This window comes from Coenobita brevimanus, chromosome 103 (genome assembly GCF_032717465.1).
Source record: "Coenobita brevimanus isolate Jiangsu-jjx chromosome 103, ASM3271746v2, whole genome shotgun sequence".
Classification (NCBI taxonomy): Eukaryota; Metazoa; Arthropoda; class Malacostraca; order Decapoda; family Coenobitidae; genus Coenobita; species Coenobita brevimanus.
In genome coordinates this window covers 39,925,763-39,952,194 of record NC_137056.1, presented here as the reverse complement: position 1 = coordinate 39,952,194, position 26,432 = coordinate 39,925,763, and the positions used below count along the sequence as shown (strand labels likewise).

At 41.7% G+C, this 26,432-nt stretch overlaps 1 protein-coding gene and 1 pseudogene across 1 annotated transcript in view; both read right to left on the bottom strand.

Annotated features, from left to right (window-relative positions):
• The window catches only part of Adar (Adenosine deaminase acting on RNA), a 439,541-nt gene that overhangs the window by 111,139 nt on the left and 301,970 nt on the right, over positions 1–26,432 (bottom strand). Inside the window, exons 4-6 of the mRNA XM_080285009.1 lie at positions 12,676–12,821; positions 11,149–11,349; positions 5,665–5,920 (exon numbers count right to left, since the gene is read on the bottom strand). Coding sequence (XP_080141135.1) covers positions 5,665–5,920; positions 11,149–11,349; positions 12,676–12,821 — 603 coding nt within the window. The remainder of the gene's footprint in view (positions 1–5,664; positions 5,921–11,148; positions 11,350–12,675; positions 12,822–26,432) is intronic.
• Positions 22,959–23,077, bottom strand: LOC145415804 (5S ribosomal RNA; annotated as a pseudogene).

The following is a 26,432-nucleotide window of genomic DNA, read 5'->3' as shown; positions in this document are numbered from 1 at the left end:
CTCCCAGGATGCACAGAAACGCTTGCGCAGGCCCCATAGCCATCGCTCTTCTCGCACCAGCCATCTCAGAGTGAGGACCTCCCTTACGCTTGCCTGCAATGCATCGTTGCACCACCATCATTATGCAAGTTGCTATCATAGTGCATCGTAACTGTGTTCGAGCTGTGCCGTGAGTGGAGCAGTGGTACCAACCATGTGTGGGGTGCAATACTGTGTGATTTTGGGCCCAAATATGATAAATGTCTGGTAAGGGTGCTGCACGTGATGGGGCCAGTGGTACCAGTGGAGGCCCTAGTCGTGGTGGTAAGCGGCCTGCTAGTGGTGGTGCTGGTGATGTTCCTGTGAAGCGAGTACATAAGACTATCACTGGAGGTGAAATTGGAAATCCTTAAGCGGCACAACAAAGGTGAAGGTGCGTGTTCCATCGCCTCAGCTCTCCACTGGCCCAGGTGACTGTCTCCACCAACATAAAAAAGGCCATCAAGGCTGTTGCTGGGCAGGTTGCAACCTTATCCGCCTCCCATATCACCCGCCAGCAAAAGCCTGCAATGGAGAAGCTGGAGCGGATGCTGTGCACATGGGTGGAATATCAGAACCGGCACTCATGAGCCAAGCCATAATATGCACAAAGGTGCTCTTGCTCTGGGACGAGCTAAAGGTCAGGCGTGAGCTTGATGAAAGCGAGACCTTTAAGGTGAGCCATGGGAGGTCTGACTGGTTCAAGAGGCTGGCAAATCGCCACCACAAGACGTACGGTGAGGCAACGAGTGCTGATATGGTGGCCGTGGCAGAGTTTCCTGACGAGCTGAAACACATCATCGCAGAGGGTTGCTATACTGTAGTGGGAAGCTGGTGTTGAATTATGACGAGGCTGGGCTCTTTTGGAAAAGAACATCCTCGAAGATATATCTTGCAATGAAGGAAAGGTCTACACCAGGATTCAAGTCCTCGAAGGACCAGCTGACACTGCTGCTGGGGGGCAACGCCGAGGGCGACCCCAAATTGAAGCCGCTCCTAGTCTACCACTCCGAGAACCCCAGGGCTCTTGCGGGGTATATTAAGAAGAACCTTGGGGTTATCTGGAAGTCGAACATGAAGGCTTGGTTGATTTCAAATATCTGTTCGTCCTACTTCCACTTGCACCTCTCTTGTGTGCTGAAGAGGTATGCATAACGTGAAACTTTGGCAAAAAGGTTTCTCGTTGTGGTGGAAACCACGCCTAGCCACCCACCCACAACGAAGGAATGGGCCAGCAATATTGAGGTGGTGTTCCTGCCCCCCAACACCACGTCTTCGTTGCAGCCGATGGACCAAGGGATGATTGCAGCCTTTAAGGCCTACTACCTCCACTGCACGATGAAGCGGCTGGCAAGGGCCTGTGACAGTGACAAGAGGACAACAGTGCAGGAGTTTTGGAGGGGGTATAACATATGCCATGCCCTTGAGAATGTAACTGCTGCATGGGACGAGGTTTGCCAGGTAACGATGAACGGTGTGTGGCAGAAGCTGTGGCCAGAGTGTGTTCACTTCTTCACTGGCTTCCCTGAGGGCCTGCAACCTCTGCCTGTCAATCCTGTGCAGCAGGACACTGTCGAATTGTTGCACGAGGTGGGCTTTGGGGAGGTCGACAAGGATGACGTGGAGGAGATTCTCGAGAGCCACAGGGAGGAGCTCAGCAACGAGGAGCTCCTCAACATGGAAATCCAGCGGGCGCACCGGGAGGCAGAGGAGGAGGAGGTTGTGCCTGAGGTCCGAGCTCTCAACATCAAAATCCTGAAGGAGATGCTAACAAAGCTGGACGAGATTACAGACTTAATGCGAACACATGACCCTCTCCCAGGATGAAGCAAGGACACAGCTAATCGGTTCGAGGAGGGGATGAAAATCTACAGAACGATGCTGGAGGAGAAGAAGAGGGAGGCCAGGCAGACTACGATCACAGCTTTCTTTAAGCAGGCCCCCAACAGGCCAGCAAGTCACACAGGATCTCCCCAGCCTTTGACGAGCAGAGCATCTTCCCAGCCTTCAACCAGCAGAGCATCTCCCCAGCCTTCAACCAGCAGAGAAACACCAAGGGACACCTCCCGCCGAGGACGTGCTCGGCCCATTGTGCTGGACCTAACCTCCAGCCAATCGCCATCTCCCGTGTCACCTGTTTCTCCAATAGGGCACTCTGCAACTCCATTGCTGCCTTCCTTGTCCCGGCCTCCATCTCCCACACCACTTCGGCCACAGTCTCCCTCGCCACAACAAGAGCCACCGCAACTGACTCCATCGCTACTTCATCACTCATCACAGCTGTCTCCCACACCACCTCAACGGACATTGCTACTGTCTCCCTCACCAACTCCTCTATCACTACATCGCACTCCATCGCAACCCCCAGAGCCATTACATCGCACCTCATTGTCACCACCTGAGCCAGTGCATCCCATCCCATCGCCTCTGCCTGAGTCATCACATCGCACTTCATTGACACCCCGCTCTGAACCTCCCCTGGAGATCGGGTTTGAGGGCTTTGAGGAGGAGGATTGAGTGTTGGGGAGCACCAAATGTCCCCTAGCTTTAGGGGGGATCGCAAGGATGATGACCAGGACCAAACATGGACTTATAAGAAGTAAGTGATGAGAGGTGTTTGATATTTTCTAACCTGTTCCTTATGATTTTCAGGCTTTATTTACTGCTTTCAGTGAGTTATTTACAGGTGTTAGGCTTGGGTTTGCTTCCTTGACAGCTGTTAGGCCATTTAGATTGCCTTTAAACCTGTTTTTGGGCTCATCTGGGTCGGTTTTTGACTTGTTTTGGGGGGAAACCCAAGGCTGGTAAACAGTCCACATTGAAATACATGTTAAAAGTACCCTGATACACGATATCCCGCCTACCGATGGGGTTTTACTTAACCAATTCGATCATTCAATTGGGGTATGCCTGTATACACAGTATACAGTATGTGAGAGCTGCTTTCTTCGTTTGTTTGTCCTTCAATCACATCTAAACCACGGGCCAGAGACCCCCAGACCCATTAATATTCTGAATCAGGGTGACACAAGGATGGTTTTAGGGGGGTCAAAATTCAGATCTGGGTCATTTGAGGTCACTGGAAGAGTTTTTGCCATTTTGGCCCAGACTATGCCTGGTACCCCTGCAGCCCAATTATTGGCATGGAGACTCATATGACCTCCAGTTTGGACACAGGCTATGTGAGGTTGACCTCTGAGGTCACTTGAGATTACCGGTCATACACACATGAATTACTGGACCCAGCAGCCTAATTTTTGGCACGTAGACTCACATGACCTCCAGTTCGGACATAGGCTATGTGAGGTTGACCTCCGAGGTCATTTGAGGTCACAGTAATAGTAAATAAGTGTGCACAAATACTGTGCGGTATTCTGCGAAAGCTGAAATAGAAAGTTCATGGACTCTTACAATCCCTCTTCAAAAGCATGAGAGGTACATGGTCTTCTTGGAGCAGAAAGAAAGACTGAGCTAGAACACATATGGCTACAGTGTTCGCCTTTTTGGCCTGGCAATGCCGGGTACCCTTCCTAGTACATCTGTGCTGTATTGCACTCACACACACACACACACACACACACACACACACAAAGCACCAAATTGTAAACCTTGTATAGTGTTGCAATGAAGAAACATAAAATATATGTAACGTTTTTGACAGCTAAAGGACTGTTTTGCTGCGAAGCTGAGCTTTAATGAAGTTGCCAAATATCATTCATTTCCTCATCTCAGTGTTACTGTCCCCTTACTGCATTATTATGAGTTTGGGAGACGTGTAAGAAATGCAATCTGAAGGTGAATGTATGGAAGAGTAAAGTTATGGTCTTTGAGAGAAATGAAGTCACTGAATGTACAGTGAGGCTGGATGATGAGGAAATGGAAAATGTGAGTGCATTTAAGTATACTACTTGGGTAGTGTGATGAGTAGGGATGAAAGTTTGGAGGATGAAGTGCCTGAAAGGGTACAGCAGGAAGAAAGGTCGCAGGTTCTTTGATAATGATAAGAAATAGGAAAGTGAGCATGGAAGTAAAAACGTCGCTGCATGATAGTACTGTGATACCAACTCTAACATGTGGAAGTGAAGCTCAGACCTTGTTGGAAGGAAGCCAAGAGTGAGAGCAGTGGAAATGAGTTACCTGAGACGAGCATGTGGTGTTACATGAAGAGACGATTGACAAATGAGGATGTGAAGGAGCATTGTGGTGTGGATGTATATGTGATAGAAAGCATCAAGAGAAATACACTGAGGTGGTTTAGCCATGTGGAGAGGATGAAGAGCGAGAGACTAACGAGGAGAGTGTATGTGGATGAGATGGAGGGGGGAAGTGGGAGGGGGAGGCAGAGGATGAGATGGAGGGATGGAGTGGAGAGGTATATGAGAGAGAGGGGTGTGTGTTGGAGGAAGGGCAGTGAAATGGAGAGGGAGAGGCTGAAATGAAGACAATTTGTTTGTGGCCACCCCTTATGGAATTAAGGCATCTGACAATAGATAGATAGACAGATACTGCCTTATTTCTTATTGTATACAGTAAATCACTTATTTATTTAAAATACAGAGATAACAGCAACTGTAATTACTGCAACTACATAAAGAATGTACAAACTAATGGATGCAGGCACTTAGTGCTTATTTCAACAGCATGTGTACAACATTTACATACATAAACCAACAGTGGGGGTGCTCACCATCGACTCACTCGATGTAGTGCTGCTTTGGGTGTCTGCCCTTTCCTCTCTTCTTTCCTCCCTCTTCTGTCTTTCTTTCCTTCATTCATTCCTCTTCATTCTGCCTACTGGTGACTTTGCACTCCCTCTTCTGTCTTTCTTTCCTTCATTCATTCCTCTTCCTTCTGCCTATGGGTGACTCTACACTAAGTGACAAGCCAAATGGTTTCCTGTACACCAGGAAACCATTTACAATGCTGGGTGGTAACTATATAACCAAATTATGTCACCTGGTGGTTTAGTGGGTAATTATGGCGCTCAAATCGGACTGAGCCTGGATAGGTTTATATCCATGAAGTGGTTGGGGTTTATTGCTCACATAATGCCACTCAAGGATGAGTGAGGCTGGTCACTCTCATCTTAAATGTCAGGACCAATTTGCCTAGCCCCGGGCTCTTACGCTCCTCATGGGGCAACACAGGGTTGGATGATGGAGGCGTCAAAATTTGGTTATATGGTTACCACCCAGCGTATTAAATGGTTTCCTGGTGTACAGGAAACCATTTGACTTGTCACTCAGTGTAGAGTCACCCACAGGCACAAAGACGAGAAAACAATGAAGGAAAGAAAGGCAGAAGAGGGAGTGTAAAGTTACCCGTAGGCAGAAGGACAAGGAAATAATGAAGGAATGAAAGACAGAAGAGGATGGCAGGAAAGACGGATGGAGGAGAGGAAAGGGAAGTCACCCGGCAGCAGCACTACATTGAGTGAGTGGATGGTGAGTGCCCCCACCTACCATTTCCTATGGGAAAAAAAAAAAAAAGAGGTATGTAATGCTTGCTCATCTGTCACACAGCTACCAATCCGCTTGAACTATGATCCCTCCCATCCACCACACAAACAAAACCCATTCTGCTACCCAATTGCGGCCAAATGCACTTGCACACTGCCTGTAAAACCTTTGCCTATGTTTAACTCACCTGTGCCTTCGAAGAGTTGTGAGTCAACAGTGACCTGGAATGTGAAGGTCTTGGCATGAGGTTCCCCACACTCACTCTTCAGTGTGTACTCCACCCCTTGCCGGAGCTCATTCAACAGCATGATTGGGTTCTTAGATGTCTGTGAGGGGCCTGAAGGGGACGGTGTGAGATGCGGGGAGGGTGTGGAAGCTGTTGCTGCAGAGTGGACCTCAGAACCACCGTTTGTACCCCCCACCTGTCTTGTTGGGGCCACATCCTGCAAGTCACACATCTGCCACCCTTAACATGGCTCCGAGAAGACTTGGCACCAGGCTTCACACCGCCACTTTTGTGACCAACAAATATACAGCCCCCATCAGCAGGGTAAAACAATCAACCACAATTCCTACACACGTCTAACCAAAGAGAATCAGACATTGAACATCAAACTATCATGAATTGTGAACAGAGCTCAGAAAAACAAGTGTTCCTTTACAATGCTGAAAAAAATGTCCAGAAACAACAGTTATAAAAGATACATGCAACTAAAAATTCTAGTAATGCAATATTAAGACACACTTCACATAAAAACGAATCAAACAGTTCAATACAGGAGAAAAAAAAAAAAAAAAGTACCTACCGACAACTGGCTCAAACTGAAGTTAAGCACCATCAAGACTGACCAATTTTCATAGTTGAAAAGTTACACAGACAAAAGAAACTGGTATGATCGCAAATAAAGCTAGAAAGCATATCAATCTTGAATGGTTGGAAAAGTTCAAAGACTAAACTTAATTCTTATGGGAAACAGCTGTAAAACTTTAATGGAATGCAATATTAATTTATTATAAACAGAGGCATCATGCTTCAGTTAACTGCTGATAGGTCACAAAATCTTCATTCACTAAACTTCTAAAATAATGCAATAAGTGCAAAACCACAAAATACCAAGTAGAAAGGTGAAAGTGCAAGATATCCATCACCATAACTACTATGCTCCACACAGGTTGATTACTTATAAACTATCTTCAAAACCCCAAAATTCTGACAAACACTACAATAGGAGTACTTGTTTGTCTACACCATGTGACAATGTAAAATACAGCAAACCAACAAAAGATCTAAATTAGCACCATATGTACTGTTAATCTTGGACAGATACACAAATGATCTGTCCATAAGAAGATCGACTGCTGTCCAACCCACTGATTAGTGAATAGATATGGACGGGACAAGAGACGACACCACACGTCATTATGGGAGCATGAGTGTATATTTATTCGGTCACACGAGTGATGGGTTGAAGCCTAAGAATGTGCCAAATCAGCCACCTTCGGAGAGGAGCAAAGGTAAGGACAAGAATGTTTATGGTTATACTTCAATTACAAGTACACTTCCATAGCTGAAACTACTGCTTCTGAAAGTAGGCAAATACATTATTATCCTGGCAAAAGGCATAGGAAAACTACCTATAAAATACTTGTTACTTCTAACATATATAAAGTATTAAGCCAATCTGAAAAATCAGATACCACACTGGCTTTCACTCATGTAAGGAAACAATGCAGCTCTACCTAAAGCACACTAGAAACTAAGATAAAAGAAGAATAAATGGATGCACTACTAAATATTCACAGCAAATATTCATAACAATGACAAAATAAAATATATATGGGGGAACATGACACAGATTATTTTCTATGAACAAAGAGTTGTTCTAATAAAGAACAAAATGTGTCCCTGGAACTTGCTACAGGATATGCACCTATAAAAACTGAGGTAAAGGGTACAGTACTATTTTGAGTTATGACTGATAACAAAAGTTAAGTCTAGGAACCAACTGATAATTCAGTGAATAGTTTACTTTGAAATTCACCACATGCACAATGAGGTAATTAAGCATCCATATGTAACAATAAACAGTCAACATTTTACCATCTTACAACACAAAACAACAATTAATTTGATTAGTGCTGTGCTCTATGACAGTCAAATACAGACAGCCCTTTTTAACCTTTATGTGGAAAATTATGCTGTATCAGAGACCTGTATTCTCTGAAGAATGTTTTTACATATGAAGCTAATTCAGCATAAATTACTGTAATCTTGACTACTCATTCTTTAGCTTAATTTTAACAATTAGAGTGGTAATTCAGCATAAATTACTGTAATCTTGATTACTCATTCTTTAGTTTAATTTTAACAATTAGAGTGGGACAGTTGGTATTAGCACCCAACTATTAAAATAACACAATTTTACACTCAACTATGACAATACCACAAAACTACTTTCACCAAACTGCAAAAATACCAGAATAGTTGTTGTTGTTGTTGCTATTGCTTAACTCTGGTCTGTCTGGGCAAGCAGACCTGTTGACCATGGGTGAGCAACTGTTTGTGTGCAGTCTTCCTCTATAGTACAGTACAGTACAAATACTGTGTTGTATCCTTGCACCCCCTTCAATACTTCACCAGAGTCAGGCCAAGGTTCATCCCACAGCAGGGTGGAGTGAAATATGAAGCGGCTGGCTCTTGGGTGAATGCCACAGCTATTCCACTCAGGGTGCACAGTGCCACCAAGTGTAGACTCCTCGTTAAAACAAGAAAAATAACAGATGGACAACCAAGAAAACTAAGGGGCAATCAGAAATGGAGTGAGAGAACAGACCAACAGAAAACAAGATGGAGAAATGAAATATGTACTGTATTTGTAGATACTTGATGAAACAGGCCAGCAGCCAAAAAGTCAGTGTGAAGACAATTGGAAGAGGGTCATCAGCTCTGTAACAAACGTATTTTGGTTGTTGTTGACGACTTCAGTTCTGCAATTGATGTCTTGACTCAATGACAACAATGATACGCAATTATCAATGAAATACTTACAAGGTCAGAAGCAAACACCAATGTGGTAGTTTCATGATCAGATTCATATGTCAACAATAAGGTACAGTATTACTATACTGTATAAGTATACAAAATGGTATGCTCACATTCAGTGACAAATACATGGTCTGGTCATCATCATCATCATCACCCTGACCTCTTTTATACCTAAGGGTGGGGTGCGGTAAAATACTGGTAATCTATGAGGCAAGTGGAAAACGATGTTTCACCGTGACTACATAGAGAGAGAGGGAGAGGGAGAGGGAGAGAGAGAGAAAGAGGGAGAGAGAGAGAGAGAGAGAGAGAGAGATTGCAACATCCAACTAATTAAAAGAGTGCTGTGCAGTCTCCTGGCACTGCAAACATGCTTTAAAAAAAAATGAATAAAAAGTGCTTCTTGACTAGATATGTATTTGACTGTAAAAGGACTAAATCATCAAACTGGACATGGAGATGGACTATTGTACATTCAGTATCTGATATGGTTGGAATCTGTTTTCTTTTCATTCAAGTTCTCAGACATTAAAGAATTGTGCTCTGAATCTCCACCATTCACCATTCCACCAATATCAATGTGGAAATATGATGATGATAATGCAGACATTCCCTGCAGCTATGATACAACTAATTCCCCAAAGCAAGGATGCTAGCAACTGAAAAATCAGCATCTCATGTACCAAAGCTTCAAGTTGTTCTTGTGTTAGTTAAAGGTTTTATATGACCAATCTCAACTGCAGTGATTGGTTATGCTGGCTGGAGACCCTATAGAAAAAGAGACTGGACAGTCAATATTTCAGCTGCTCACTTACTGGTCGGCCAACATGGTGCCATTTTTGTGCAAACACTTCACCATCCAGTTGCTGGCTGACTGCAGATTGGTCTAAAAATAAATCTTGTCACCTGCTGTCCTACAATGTTGCTTTATTGTAGTAAATTTTGTTGAGTTACTGAAGATTTTCATTGTAATCTTCATCTCTAAAAACGGAATTTACTTAAAAGTACAATTAAACATCGAGATAATTGCTGAATTATAAAGAAGACAAACCAAACAATGACTAGCTCCAAAATGCTATGTAGTTTACTGGTGCTTTTTTGCCCTTATTAATGGTTTGACTGTACTGCATTTGGATGCAATAACACTCATGGGCCTTCTATGTGATTTTTCTGACAAGGAAATTAAGGGATATTAAGGTGAAAAGAGCATGCTGGTCTGCAAATGAGTGTCATCAGCTTTGCTAGGCAAGTTCTATTTTTCTTACAATGAATTTGGCGCACATCCACATAGGGAGGTAAGCTTAGATAATATTCCAATGGAAACCACTACCACAATTGTGGATATCAAGAACAACGCACTGACTGAACTTAATTACATAACTTGAGAAATAAATTAAAAATGCATTTCCAATAAGCTATAGAGTTCATTTTAAGATACATCATATCGAAAGGTTTAGATACTTTTTAAAATCATGTGCGTTCCAATCTTCACCCAAACTTGTCTCCTCTCTAACTGATAAAATTATTTTTCACGACACTATATTACTTTCGACTTCTTATTTCCAAGGCCTTTTTAAAATCTGGTTTCTAACTTCCAAGTCAAACAATAACTGACAGACAGTATTTGCCTTAAATGAGAGGAACAAGCTACAAGCACTGTCAAAGCTTTCTATCCTAAATGCTATAATTTAGATTACCATAAGAAACAAGGCTTTCTATGTTAAATAAAATAGGGGTGTATTTTTTACAGTAATTTTTCATAACATGCAATGACTGGATAAAGTACTGTATTTTCCATCTACTATTATTACAGGCAATTATGAAATGCAGGTATGTTAACTATACAAAAAATCAAAGTGCCAATTACTGTGCTTAACTGATAATTCTTATAACAGATCAAAGAAGAGAAGTGTGAATCTACTTCCAATACTAAAAACAACAGAAACAAATGTGCATGATGATATTTGATAATGGAGACCCTGACTCATAAAACTGGCCTTTTTATCTAACAGTTCACATATTTCTGCAGTGCTTTGCTGCCTAGTACACATACAAAAGAAAATGACAAATATGGGCTGTAAAGAAAATAGGCTTAAAAATTGACTGAGTCTTCTGTGAATTTTGGTCCTAACTTGCTTTGTACAATGGCTGTTGTGACCGTACATTGCTGTGGTCTGAGCATGCTCAGAGGATGACGGATGACAAATGGGTGCAGAGGGTGACAGGTGTCAACACTGAGGGTACAGTTGTGAAAGGAAGACCAAAAAAGACCTGGGATGAGGTCACAGAGTGTGACCTCAGGGATAGGGGACTAAACAGCAGTTGCTCAAGATCGAGCAACATGAAGAGTCACCATTAGGTGACCAAGACCAATGCATGCAAGCATGCTGGAGCCTTTAAAAAAAAAAAAAAAAAGGTGGACCAAACAGGGAGGGGAGATGCCTCACACTGCTCATTCAGCCAAATTTCTTCCATTACAAGTATTGCTCTAGGTTTCATGCATGGTACAAGGAGCCTCCTCGATGCATTTGTATGTGACTGCATACAATACACCACATTATTAAACCTCAGCCAAGAATCCCACCACTAACAGGAGATGTACTTCTGTAACAACAAGAACAGACTTACGGCAGGTGCTGGACTGGTACCAAATCCTGCTTCGGAGACATCAGAAGTGAAGTCCTGCTGTGTGGTGACATTAGTACCAAGAGCCTCTGCTGCATCAGACGCATTACGAAACTGGAGAAATGATCTAAGTGTTGCTTCAGCAGCTGCATGCTTGGCCTGCTTCTTACTCCGTCCAGTTCCTTGGTACACCTGCCCATTAAGCTGTGGTAAAACAGTGGGGTCTTAGATGCATTTAACCCCTTTCATTTCACTCACGTACAGAAATCCCCCCCCTCCCTAAAAAAAAAAAAAAATAATAATAATAATAATAATAATGATAATAATAACAATAATAATACCTGTGTATATAATAATAGTGTACTGTACACTGATAAACTTGTCTTTTATTTACCTTATTGTGGTGAACATAGCTGAAGTGGTTAGGCAGTCTGGACTGCTTCTGGTTTTATCAGACTTTTTCCGATATACAGTATAGGAATTTAGTTCGATAGCTCCTCGATTCTGATAAAAGCAAATTCCAGTCTACTTAAGTCCATTATATCGAGGTTTTACTGTATTTCTAACATTAGTAAGGCAAAAACCGAATGTCAGTATGCAATTTTCACTCTTCATCATCAAATACCATTGTGTTGGTTGGTGCATACAACAGGGGAGGGTCTATATTTATATTACCATGCAGATCATGTTTTATGGAAGAGAGTCCATGCGAAACACAGAATCACTGTGCTTCCATATTGCTTGCAAAAGTTTTCTGCAGCTTACTACAAATCTTACTGCTTGCCTTAGAAGTCTTATTTTCTAAAATAAGCAGAGGTCTGTCTTTAGCTGGTTTAAATGAGCTGCTGCTAATCCACTGTAAACTGTGAACAATGGCTTCATTTATGATCAAGGTGTGTGTGTGTGTGTGTGTGTGTGTGTGTGTGTGTGTGTGTGTGTGTGTGTGTGTTTTGGAGTGCAGTTGCAATATTTTGAGGGTAGGACATTGTATTCCAATATATAGTGTAACATATGAATAACTGTCCTGTATTATGCATGATCTTAATGTAGGCTACAGTGATGTATTACATAATGTAATATACTGTACATAACTGTGTGTGCAATGTAATAGGCTACAGTGATGTATTACTGTACATAATGTAATATACTGTACATAACTGTGTCCGCAGTGTAATATGCAAGAACTTGACTTTCAACAGTGTACAGTATAACAAATATGAACTTGTGAAACTGAATCGTCAGCGTGCTGTATAACATGCATGAGTAACTCGTGTACAGAATGGTACTACATAACATGCATAAACTTGAACTCGTATTAAAATACATTTATTGGATTTTAACGTATACAGTGTAGCAGTTTCCGAATTTAAATGGCCAAAAATAATGTTATATTTTTTGCAAATATTTTCTCATAGTGCTTATAAACATAAATACATAAAAAAAAAAATTCCAGTTAGCACAGCTGACCCAATTACTGTATGTGTGTATGTGCATGTGCATGTGTGGTTTTGTAAACAAAATAGCTCCTACCTCAACCGAGACAGTAAATACAGGAGCATGTGAAGGACCATCCATGGCCAAAGTCTTGTAAAGAAGACCTGGACGCAGCTCATTCAGGGTGCTGATTGGGTTCTTTGGCTGAGGTGGCCCAGTCTTTCGCCTCTTGGAGGGCTGGTCTAAGTAACACATGAATTGTATGACTAACAATAGACAATGCTGCCCTTGCTACTGTTCATGCAAAACATAATGTACTGATTAAGATGAAATACAGAATATGAGTAAATTTAATGCAAATTCTCTCTTGCTCATTTTCCATTATTAAAATGCAATCTGTTGTGTGCCTGATATTTGACAGTTTCCCTCCCTATCTGTTGCAACCAAAGGAGACACCTTCTGACAGGAAACAAAGGCATTATGAGCAGAAACAAGGATAAGTAAGCCTCATGTAACTGTGAAAGAGTATGGTAGAAGGACTTTATCACTCATTTCTATGGTCTAATTGTCAGAGCATCCCAGTCCCCACTTCGGTTGATGGTTACACTATGCACATAAGATATATCCCCTTGAAGTGACTATAGGTTTTTTGCTCATGTAACATCACCAGGGCCAGCAGGTTGCCCACCTACTTTTAAAATGTACAGGATTATTGGAGACTAACCTCACACTTTACACCTTCTTTGGTACCATTTACCATTTTACTGTTATTATATCATGATTAACCTCATTCTAGCTCTATTTTCCCTCAAATATCGTCATCCGCATAAAATAACTGCCAAAGTCATATTTTGACCAATTCTGGATTTTTGCCTAAATCAGTTTTTCATCGAGTAAAGTTGCCTACGTCATTCCCAGGAAGTAAGATATAACTTACACCCTGGGAAGGACTTAGGCAACTTCACTATCTGTCTTACATGATGCACCGATTTAGGCAAAAATCCAAAGCTGGTCAAAATATGACTTAGGTAGTTATCTTATGAGGGTGATGATATATGGAATGAATAGGCTCAAAAAAAAATAAATAAATAAATAACAGTGAAATGTGTTATACATCCATCCATTCCTCATTTATGTCTCAAAAACTACTCAGCAGTGCCTCAAAGGCAAAGGCCAACAATACTACTCAATTCACTTCAATAAATTATTCTTGCAAAACTTAGTAATATCTGAGCCTTCTATACCATTAACAAGCATGTAAACATGGTCAGTTTCAGAGTAGCAATACTTTTACCACAAAAAGCATGTCAGTGTGTTATGGAAAAAGATTACTTAGTTTAACTGAGCAGTTTGGTGTGAAGGTAATTTGAAAATAAGTAGTGGTACTTACTACCAGAGCACTGTTCACTGTATCTGTTAGATCCACCAAAAGGCATGGCTAAACTACAGAAAAATTTATTTCATATAGCTGTATGTTATTAATTAGGCAGGATTAGGGGCAGTAGCAGTTAATATGGCTGAACTTGCTTCTAAAACTGCACCGAGCAAGAATGAGAGGGAAGCACTGCCTGCTGTGTGATGCCAGGGGTCTACAAGCTGAAAAATGATTCACTTTTGTTTGTGTTCATTTACTTGTCTGTTCTGCCATACTTTCTGTAACATGCATACAAAATATTCTTTGCAGTACAGTATACATTTTATATATCTGGATGTTCTACACATGATGTTCACAAGACAATTTAAGTATATTACAGTACAACAGTATAGACTATATTGGTAGTAAGGCATCGAGCTTGCCTTCTCAATTTAAAAGTGATATACGGTTCAACCTTGCAATATGACCGATTGCTTAGTGATCATCTGCTTATACGATCATCATTTGTTCCAAGGCTCTGTCCCTGTGGAATGATTCAAAAGAGAGGGTGGGGTAGAGGTAAAGGAGTCATTCAAAGCCAGCACAGGCTGGTTTGCACAATTCAAGGATCATGCTGGCTTGAGGAATGTAATGGTGCAAAGTGAGGCAGCCAGTGATGACCATGGGGCAGCTGAAATGTTTCCGGAGCAACTAAAAGGGCAGATCCAGGAAAGTGTTTATAGCACAAAGCAGGTCACCCAATTCAATGAAATTGGATTTTTTTGGTAATGACAGTCAAACAAGACATAAGTAAAGAGGAGAAGCATATGCCTGGTTTCAAGGCAGCAAAAGACCACATGATGCTCAAGGCAATCTCAAACTGAAGCCACTAATAGTCTACCACTGGAAGAATCCTATGGCACTGGGCAGACATAAAAAATTAACCATGAGGTAATATGAAAGTCAAGTCCAGAGTCCGAAATGTGATACACCTTTTGCTGCTCATTAGTTGCTGGCTACTTATCCCCTATGTTCCATGACTATGCCAGCAGGAACAACTTTAGCCAACTGGTTTCTCCTGGTGGCAGATAATGACCCTAGTCATGTACCCAGCACGGAAGACTGAGCTAATAACATTAAGGTGGCATTTTTGCTCCCCAATACCACTGCTGCTCCAGCCAATGGATCAAGGGACAATAGTGATATTTAAAGCAAACTACCTGTGACACACCATGGAGCACCTGGTGAGGGCTACTGACTCTGGGACAGGGACTCAATCAAAGCCACTTGGAAGAAGTATGACAGAAAAAACACTACTGACAGTATCACAGTAGCATGGAAGGATGTAAGGGACCATTCTCTGAATGGAGTTTGGCACAAGCCAAAGTGTGCTTTCTAATGAAGACCTCATTGAGCTGAAGGAACAGCTGGCCCATGTGCGGGAAGGTGATAGGGAAGGGGAGGAGGAGGAACCAGTGTGAGTATGTGATCTTAAGACAGTGAAGGAATTTCTGGCAATGACTGACACATGGCTCAGTCTGTATGTGGCACTGGTAGAGTGTAGAGTGACATCCTCCTAACTGTCCTTATCCGATTCTGTCCCCCCATGCGTGGAGCCAACTGCATCATTGACCCCCGTGAAAGTTCAGCCCTTACCGCAAGGAAAAGGGCTCAGTGATTGAGCAGGTGTGTGGGAAATTGCAAATAGTAAACAGATAGGCACAAGTGCGCTTTTTTTATACATAAGTGAAATGTAAGATATTATAAATCATATCTAGTAAGTGTTATGAAATAAATGTTTTATAATTAGCATTGTAATAAGTGTTACTGTTTATGGTTATTTTTGAAACAATGATTGGAAATACCTTGAGTAACCCCATCTGGTACAATGAAAGAAAACCAAAAGTGCACGGGAAAGAAAGAAAAAAATGGCCTGGTTGGTTGTAACTAAATTATTTCCCTCATTACTGTACTCAGAAAATAATGGTGAATATGTGAGCATAAGCGTATTTGTGATAAGAAGTACAAAAAATGTATTGTGTATACCATTAGTAATATTTCCACGATACCCCTGAGATAGTACAAATTAGTCACAATTTCTGTACAAGTAATTACCTCATACTCAACCATACTGTGTGAAACAGCCAGAACATTTACTTTTCAAAGTGCAATTACTCGAAATCGTAATGTCAAGTGAGAATATAAGTGCCGTAATAGAGGGAAATTATTTTAAATAACTCAAGAAGTGAGTACATAAAATCAAAGAGCTTTCTTTTCCTGATCCACGCATCCCCTCCCTCTCCTAAAGCCACACTACTCATCACAAATCATTCCCTCTGTACCCTCTCTAACTCTCTTAATTAACACTCTACACCTTACCTACACATCACTCAACAGACTTATATCCCTAAAGCTAGTACATTTACATTTATCACCCTTACCTTTAAACAATAGGACCACAAAGCACTTGCCCAGTCAACCGGCACCATGCCTCTCACAAGACACACATTCAACGATCTTCATAACCAGTCAACAATAGTCGCTCCACCATCTTTCAGGCATTCCACAGTACATCTATCCATACCTGCAGCTTTCCCTGTTTTCATCTTTACTGCCTCCTGCACTTCCTCCATTGTACTCAAAGAATCATTCAACTCTCCCAACACATTATTCCTTGCAACCTGCCATCTGCCAAAATCTCGGTCTCCCTTTCCTCCTCTACATTTAACAATCTTTCAAAATACTCCACCCATCTCTTCCTTACTGCATCCATCTCAATTAACATTCTTCCATCCTTCGCTTTTAGTCACTCTTTCTTCCCAGACTCTATCTTTCGCACCCTTTTCACCTCCTTCCAAAACATTTTCTTATCCTGTTGAAAATTCTCAGCCAACCGCCTACCCCACCTCTCATCTGCTGCTACTTTAGCATCTTGCACAGCCCTTCTCGCCCTATTCATCTTTTCGTTATACCTTTCATGTGACACCTCATTCTTCCTCTGCAGCCACACTTCATATGTATGTCTCTCCTCAGCCACAGCCATACTTACTTCCTCACACCACCACTCACTTCCCTTTCTTACACCACCACCCACTCATCTCACACCACACACCTCTTCCGCATGCCCATCCACAGTACTCTTACACAACTGCCATTTCTCCTCCACACTGCCATTCTCCTGATCTTTCACTGCATTTCACTCATCTTTCAATTTATCCTAATACTCTTATCATTTTCTCTCTTTTATCCAACTCATTAACTTTCAAAACCTCCCTGCTACACCTAACTCTCCTAGCTCTCACCCACCTCTTACCTACTCTCAACTTTCCCTCCACCACATAATGGTCAGACAGGTGTGTGAAAAGTATACAGCGAAAGGTAAGGATGTGTTGTGGGTGTTCATGGATTTAGAGAAAGCATATGACAGAATTGATAGGGAGGCTTTGTGGACTGTTTTAAGATTGTATGGACTTCATGGAAGGTTGCTATAAGGAGTGAAAAGTTTTTATGTAAATAGCAGTGTGTTTGTAAGAGTGGGAAATACTGTGAGTAACTGGTTTCCCGTGAGTGGCGCTGCGGCAAGGATGTGTGATGTTAACTTGGTTGTTTAATATTCATATGGATGGTGTGGTAAGAGAGGTGAATGCGAGAGTGTTAGGTGGAGGTCTGAGTCTGGAGAATGTTGATGGTAGAGAGTGGAATCTGAAACAGCTGCCGTTTGCGGATGATACTGCACTGGTGGCAGATTCAAGGGAGAGATTGAGACAGTTGGTAGAGGAGTTTGGAAGGGTGTGTGAAAGGAGGAAATTGAAAGTAAATGGGAATAAGAATAAAGTGATGAAGTGTACGAGGTTGGTAGATGAAAGGAGGATGAACATAGTTTTGAATGGTGAGTTGCTTGAGGAGGTAGAGTGTTTTAAGTATTTAGGGTCACATGTTGCTGTGGATGGAAGAATAGATGCAGAAGTGAAGTTTAGAATGACTGAAGTAGGAAAGGTGCTGGGAGGAATGAAAAATAGTGTTTAGATGTCGTTCATTTAGAATGGATGTAAAGAGAAGGCTGTATGAGGGTGTTGTGGTACTGACTGCATTTTATGGGACTGAAACATGGAATATGGGTGTAGCAGAGAGGAAAAGTTTGAATGTAATGGAGATGAAGTGTCTGAGGAGTATGTGTGGAGTGATGCATATAGATCAAGTGAGAAATGATGAAGTGTGAAGGAGAGCTGGAGTTGTGAGGGAGATGGCTGATCGAGTTAAGCAGAGGGTGTTGCGATGGTTTGGGCATATGGAGAGAATGGCTAATGAGCAATTGCTGAAAAAGATAACTAGATCTGATGTGAGAGGTGTAAGGCTGAGAGAAAGACCACAAATAGGGATGGACACTGTGAAAAGAGCGTTGAATGCGAGAAGGATGTCTGCTGAGCAAGGAGACTGGCTGTGAGTGATAGAAACGACTGGAGTGAAATTGTGAATGAATAAATGATGACACAGCCCTGGGGGGATATTCTCCCACATTTGGTCTGATCAGCTGATCAGGTCAGGTGCAGGTAAGGTGATGGGTCCGTTATGATGTGGCAAGGGTAAAGCAGCTCTGCTGTTGGGCCCTGCTGCAGATGTCACTGATTGCACTGCACAGTTGACCCTCATGCCGTGTGGTGCGGTGAGGATCTGTCCCTTCTCCCCTTGGGACTAAGATGTGAATGAATGTGTCTGAGTGGATGAGTAAATTGAGAGTGTATCGTCCTCTCTCAGCTACCTCCCTTTCCTTGGGGGAAGCTGCCTAAGTATATAGATAAATAGATATTCTTTTCCTACACACCTACTGGGCATAATGGCACTATGAAACGGGTGGAAAACCCTATAGGGAGCCACATGGTCAGGGTGATGATTCATCCATACGACAGTATGGAAAAGTCGAAAGAATGAGTGGAAAATTCCGTGAGGCCAGGCGACGTTGCAATGACCACTCTGGTCAGTGCTGTCAACACTAGCCAGCGAGTCCAAGGTCACTGGCAGTGGCGTGCACCCGGATTAGCCCACCAAAGTATGGAAAACCAGTTATCTTTAACTTATCCTTACTCATCAACAGGACCACCTGGAGACATGGGGATACTTTCATTTGATAGATGAGGCATTGGTGAGTCTTATGTATCTTTAATTTTTTCTCCAGCTATTATAGTTTGGTTGATATTAGTGTTTGAAGTAATGGTGGTATTTTTTTCCAAAATCACGGAAATACACCGTAGGGAGGAGTGGGTGACAATGGGAAAACCCTGGCAGGTGGCGGTTAAGTGGGTTGGAAACTTGAATTGAGACCTTTCAAGGTTAGTGACCCATGACCGACATTATGATGGACTCCCCATACGATCAACTGTCACGATGTAACTCAATCATACAGCAAGGTTTGACTGTACTCTAGCATACCTGTCAACAGAGTTAAGGAAAATACCAAGGACTTAGTTGTAGAGGGAACATGGTGATTCTACTAAGAGGAGGGTGTGTGTACAATCATTCACTCAAGGATGCCTTGTGGAAAAGTATTTAGAGATGGGAAAGAAGTTCTATGCTACCTTCAAGAATCTGGAGAAACCCTATGACAAAGCGGCTTGGCTAGGAATGTGGAATATAATGAAAATAGAGGGAGTAACTGGAAAATTGATGAATGCTGTCAAAGAGTCTGCATGAGAATGCAAGGGGAGTAGGACATGTGGAAATTGAGCTACGGTACTGGTGAGTGACTTCTATGATCTGAATGCTGGACTGAGAAAAGGGATGTGTGTCTTGCCTTCAGTATTCAATGTACCAGTATATATTAATGGTGTCATAAATGAAGTACAAGGCAGGGCACTGGATGTTAGGAGCATCTTTAATAAGAGAGGTACTTTTGGATACTGCCTGTAAGGTTGTTTGCCAGTGACACTGTCTTGTTACGTGAAAAAGAATGACAGCAATAAAACTATACATATCAGAAATTACATCTACAAGTGAAAGTAGCTGAGAGTTATGTTATGGTCTGTAAGAGGAGTGAAATCATGGAATGGACAGTGACGCTGAATAGTTATGAAGAGAAGAATGTGAGTGCTTTCAAATATTTAGACAGTGATGAACAATGATGAAAGCTTAAGGCATGAAGTGCACAGAAGAATATGGCTGGAAGAAAGGATACAGGTCCACTGATAGTAGTGATATGGAATAGGGGAGTGGGCACAGAGGAGAAACGTCTCAATGATAGCAATATAGTCACCACTCTAGGTATGGAAGTGACATTTGGACTCTGTTGGAAGGGCATAAGTCACTAGTGAAAGTACGTACTGGAAATGAGTTAACCGAGGAGAATGTGGAGTTACAAGAACAAACAGCCAAAAACAGGAAGCAGTGAGCACTGTGGTGTTGATGTGGATGTGTCCATAAGTTGTGAATGTGTCTGAAAGTACTGTATACTATGATGGTTTGGCCATGTGGAACGAATGAGTGAGTGAATGAATGAATGAATGAATGACTGAACGAACGAACGAACGAACAAACGAACAAATGGATGGATGGATGGATGATGATGATGACAAAGACGACAACGATGAGAAGGAGGAGGAGGAGACTGCAGCCAGCTGGCAGAGGACAAGGTGATTAGGAGGGAATTGATTTGTGGCCATCCCTTCCGGGATTAAGGCATTTGGCTATGGATACATTATTCAACAGTCAATGAAAATTGTTCCATCCATCCATCATTCAATCCTAAGTTGTCCCATGAGGAGCGTAGGAACCCAGGGCTAGGGAAGCTGGTCCTGACATGTAAGATGAGAGTGACCAGCCTCTCTCATCTGAGTGGCATTACGTGAGCAATAAACTCCAACCACCCCTTGGATATAAACCTTCACCGGCTCAATCTGATTGGGGAGCCATAATTACCCAGTAAACCACCAGGCACCAAAATTTGGTTATATGGTTACCACCCAGCATAATAAATGGTTTCCAAGGTTTCCTGGTGTACAGGAAACCATTTGGCTTGTCACTCAGCATAGAGTCACCTGTAACTACTGTGTTATTGTAATCATACAACTCTAACCATACCATATAACCATACATTCATAATGTCTTAAACCTGTATACATGACCAAGAGTGCAGGTATCAGCTAATTCATAAACTGCAAACACAAGCAGCAGCCGGCTTTGCCCTCGCTTTGCCCTCGCTCTGCCCTCGACAGTTGGAGGCTTGACACAGAGTGGGTTGGACCTGTGGAGCTTTTCTCTAAATAAACCTCCGTTATACATCATTCAAGATCTCTGGATTACTCCAAACTGGGGATCGAGAGGGGGGTGGAACACACCCGCAAGCAGAAAAAAAATAATATTTTAATAATTCCTTTTCAGTGCTACCTAGGCCAGATGCAAAATATGCGTACTTTTACAAAATACTGTTTATAATACACCAGTCATAGCTAATCCCAAATTACCCTTACAAGGTGTGGGAGCCTTGCATGGCTAGACTACCACAGGAATAGCTACTGTATGAAAGCTGGATTAGCATTTAAGCTCCTGTAACACACTCTCAACTACATAAAACTGTCTTACTGGCTGAAACTGAATACAAGAATTGTTATTTCATTCATCAGAAGAGTCAGAGATGACTTTCTGCAAGAGAGAGAGAGAGAGAGAGAGAGAGACCAAGTGCTAAAAACAACTACCAGGTAATTACTCTACAACAGTTGCAGAACTGTTGGAAGAAAAGAAGAGATTTGTACGAGTCTCTAGTGCTATCAATTCCACCCAGTCCACATTAATGACTTAATACAAACAGGTAGGGAATTGTTCATATCAAGTCTACAGCTCACTAAAAGATTGGACTCCCCAAAAGGGTTTGACAGCAACAGTGTCTGAGCAATGGCCCTAAAGTCATTAGCATATAACTCCTAATTAAAATAAAAAACACCTTAACTGCTTAGTCAATTTAAAATTGCTAGAAACCATGCAAAAGCAGTAATAAATCTTGATAAATCAAACTTTCTTCACAATGAAGCATCCAAACTACTAAACAATCCTAATGACAAGAGAACACTCTGGTCAACTGTCAATTCCTTTAATAATAACTTTAACAAGTCATCACTCATTCCCCCACTAAATTTTTCAGATGGTAACATTACAAATGACCCACGTGGCAAAGCGAATGTCCTTGCCAGTACATTTGCCAGAAATTCTATCTTACAGGAAGTCCGTCAGAACGTCCCTCTACTAGAACTTGACTCTCCCAAAATTGCTCCACTTGAAATACAAATCAGATACGTAAAATCCATCCTAGACAACTTAACCAACAAAGACCCAGGCCCACATGGAATTCCTCCAATCATTTTGAAGAAGAGTTCCCCAAAACTTGCCTCTGTTCTAGCTAAATTATTCAGACTATGCATACATACTTTGTCATTCCCTAATTCTTGGATAGAAGCCACTACCCACCCAATTCCAAACAAGGGAAGTTCCCCTGACCCCTCTGATTACAGACCAACAGCTATCATGTCTACTCTTGGTAAAGTATTTGAAATTGTAATTAATAAGCACATAGTTAAACATCTTGAATCGAACAACTTAATTAGTGATAGACAGTAAGGTTTTTGCCACAAAAGACCCACCATTGCCATACTCAATCTCCTAACTCATATCATCCATCAGTCAACTGACCAACATGGAGATGCCCATGCAGTAGCCATTGATATTTTCTAAAGCTTTTGACAGAGTGTGGTACCATTCCCTGCTATCCATATTCCCTTGTTATGGACTGACATCTTTTGTTCCTCTATTTCCTCATATCTCAGGGGCAGAAAGATAAAAGTAGATGATGTATATTCCAATTTCCACTCAATTAATGTTGGTGTGCCACAAGGATCAGTTCTGGCTCCAACCCTATTCTTCATCATTCATTCATTCATTGCCAGACGCCATGTATCCCAAACGGGGTGGCCAAGGGCTTAGAGTTAACTGTTTTACAGGGAGGGGCACTAATCCTCCACCAACCCCACTTGACACGTAGGGATGCCAACAGCATCTGGTGTTCCCAGGCGGTCACCCATCCAAGTACTAACCAGACCCAACGTTGCTTAACTTTGCTGATCGGACAGGAAGTGGTGTACTCAACGTAGTATGGTCTCTTATCTGTCACCCATAATCCCATTCATATGCAGATGACTAAACACTTCACAGTTCATTCATAAACACTCATTTTCAAAATTTAATATCTCTAACTCTCAGTACAGCCATCTCCATAAATCAAGACTTATCTAAGATCACTGAATGGGGACAAAATAACTTTGTCTCATTTAATGCTAGTAAAACCAAACATATACAATTTACTGATAGACAGATATTGCCAGATTCCCATATTACCTTCAATGCTAATAATATTCCTACCTCTACAAGTACTGAAATTCTTGGTGTTTCACTTAACAATGCCCTCAGTTGGACCTCTCATGTCAGATCACTTGTTAGAACCACCTCAAAGAAACTTGGATTGATGTACAGAGTCCGTCACTTTTTCACTGATGACCAGCTAACTATAAGAGTCATATGTGCTCTCAGCTGGAATATTGCTCACCCTTGTGGAATGGATATGGGGAGGTTACACTAAAACAACTACTGCAGACAAAATTCAGAACAAAGCAGTCAGAATTATTAATAACCTTGTTAAACAAGCTACTTACTAGAAAGTAAGACAATGTTGCCTCCCTTGCATTATTTTACAGATACTTTTATGGCAAATGCTCAGATAAAGTTGCATCCATTGTGCCACCTCCCCATGCCTTCCCTCGCACTACATGGGCATCTGGTAGAGCTCATGACTAGAATGCCATATTGCAGAACTTCTACCTATCAGAATTCTTTTATTTCCCGAACTGCACCTCTTTAGAACTCATTTCCCCAGAGCTGATTCCCCTCTAACGTCAACCTACAGTTATCAAGTCCAACTGTTACAGATATTTTATGAATGGAGGACACCAGTAATCTGGTGTATGAATTATTTTTGTTTTATTAATTTGTTTTTCCTTACTCTGTTGTTAGAGAGAGAGAGAGAGAATACTTATGGCTAAAGGTGATGATACTGTGGCTAGTTACCAGCTTGTAGCAACACTTCACTCTCACAGTAGTACCTCCCAGGGTCAATGGTAGTCACTCATCTACCGTACTATCTAACCCAATTAATACCATCATGAAACAGAAACCTCCCTACGTGTCAACAAGTGGGTTGGTGGAGGGTTGGTGCCCCTCCCTGTAAAACAACTAACTCAGTGTCAAATGGCCACCCTTTGCGGGATTGTGGTGTCTGGCAATAGATAGATAGATAGATGAAACAGAAACACAAACAAATACTCTCCCCAAGCACACACACTTCTTTTACCTCTTCTTCCTTCCTTTTCTACTTTATCCCTATTGCTCTCCTGTTATAACATGCTATATACCATACCAGTAGATACTTTTTCTTGTTCATACTTAAATAGGATCCACCTGTACTGTAACTGAAACTGGTATATCATCACAAAAAACAAAATTTAAGAACATGGGCATCATGTTCTAGCCCCACCAAAACACATGAAAAAGCAGCATTGTATATTGGACTTTACATTATTTATGGGCAATATAACAATGAAAACTAGAAAGCACTCAAAGAGTGCATACCTCCGCCAATGCCACTGAAAAGGATCTGGGTCCGGTTCCACGAATATGAGATCAGGATCCACCCCAGAACTTAATCAAGTCTTTCTTGTTTCATGGTCCAGCTTTCCCCAAAATTTCATCGATATTCAAAGAGAACTTATGAAGATGTTGTGCAGGATACTCTGGATCTAGACCCAGATCTGCCCCCAAATTTAATCATTTCTTCCTTGGCCCATAGTCCTTCCTTCCACAAAATTACTTCAAAATCCATTCATAACTTTTTGAGTAATCCCAAATTCAGATCCATGGATGTAGGATCTGGATCCGCCCCCTAATTTAATCATTTCTTTCTTTGGTCCATGGCCCACCTTTCTACAAAATTTCATTGAAATTCAATGAGAACTTTTGGAGATACTGTGCAGGATACTCTGGATCCGGATCCCAATCTGCCCCCATATTTACTTTCTTCCTTGGCCCATGGCCCACCCTTCCACAAAATTCCATCAAAATCCATTCATAACTTTTTGAGCAATCCTACTAACAGACAGACAAACAAACCAACACAGGATAAAACATATTCTCCTTGGCAGAGGTAATGAATGTAATAAAACATATCCAGAGATCAGTTGTGCAGGTCTCTGCTATGTGCATTCTGTATGTTCATTCTTTTATGACTGCTGTACGTATGAGGTCTGTTCAGAAAGTATCTGTCCTTAGGCTCTAAGAAAATAAAGAGCTAACCTGATGAGCTAGGACACTAAATCCCTTGAGAGTATGCCCCTTCTGACTTGATACACATAGCCCAGCATTCTTTCCACCGCCTGAAAAATTTTTCAAAGTTGATTTTTGGTATCTCCTGCAGGTGCTTCGTCATTCGTCATGACCTCTTCTCTCAGATGAACGTTGCTCAAGACATGTTGGAGCGTGCAAATCGTGATCCAGATCTTCTGAAGATTTACCACTGAAGATGAGACTTGGGTGTTTGGGAACGACCCAGAAACCAAAGCACAGTCATCTCAGTGGATGCATGCAGGGTCACCTTGGCCAAAAAGAACATGATAGGTCTGTAGCAAGGTAAAAACCACTCGCATGTTGATTTTTTTTTTCAATTACTGTGGTGTTGTGCAACATGAATACGCACCAGAAGGTCAGACTGTCAACAAACATTACTACCTTGATGTTATCCATCGTCTTTGTGACGCAGTTTGGCGAAATAGACCAGACATTTGGCATGTGAGAATCAGGAGGCTGCACTATGACAACATCCCTGCCCATTCTTCACAATGGATTCAGGAATTTTTGGCCAAGCACACCATCCCGCAGGTCCGGCAGGCTCCCTACTCACCAGACATGGCTTCATGCGACTTTTGGTTATTCCCCAAGCTCAAACCTTTGCCGAAGGGTTCCTGATTTGAGAGGAGAGAAGAGATTATGACAAATGTGACAAAGCACCTTCAGGAAATACCTAAAACTGACTTTGGAAAATGTTTCAAGCAGTGGAAAGAATGCTGGGCTACGCGTGCCAAATCAGACAGGACCTACTTTGAGAAAGGGTTTAGTGTCCTTGCTCAACAGGTTAGCTATTTATTTTTTAAGAGCCTAAGATTGGATACTGTACTTTCTGAACAGACCTCGTATATGTGTTATTGGAAATGAACCAGGAATATAAAGTAAACAGGTAAGCAAATTATATGCTCATAATACATCTCTTCAAGTTTCACATACAAAAAAGTTTATTGAATCTTAAACGCTAAATTCACAACTCCCATAATTGCAAAGAAAATGTCTTCCTAAAAAAATCTGTTGAGAGATAACGGAGATGTGAGAAACAACAGATATCTCTGATTGTCATATACAA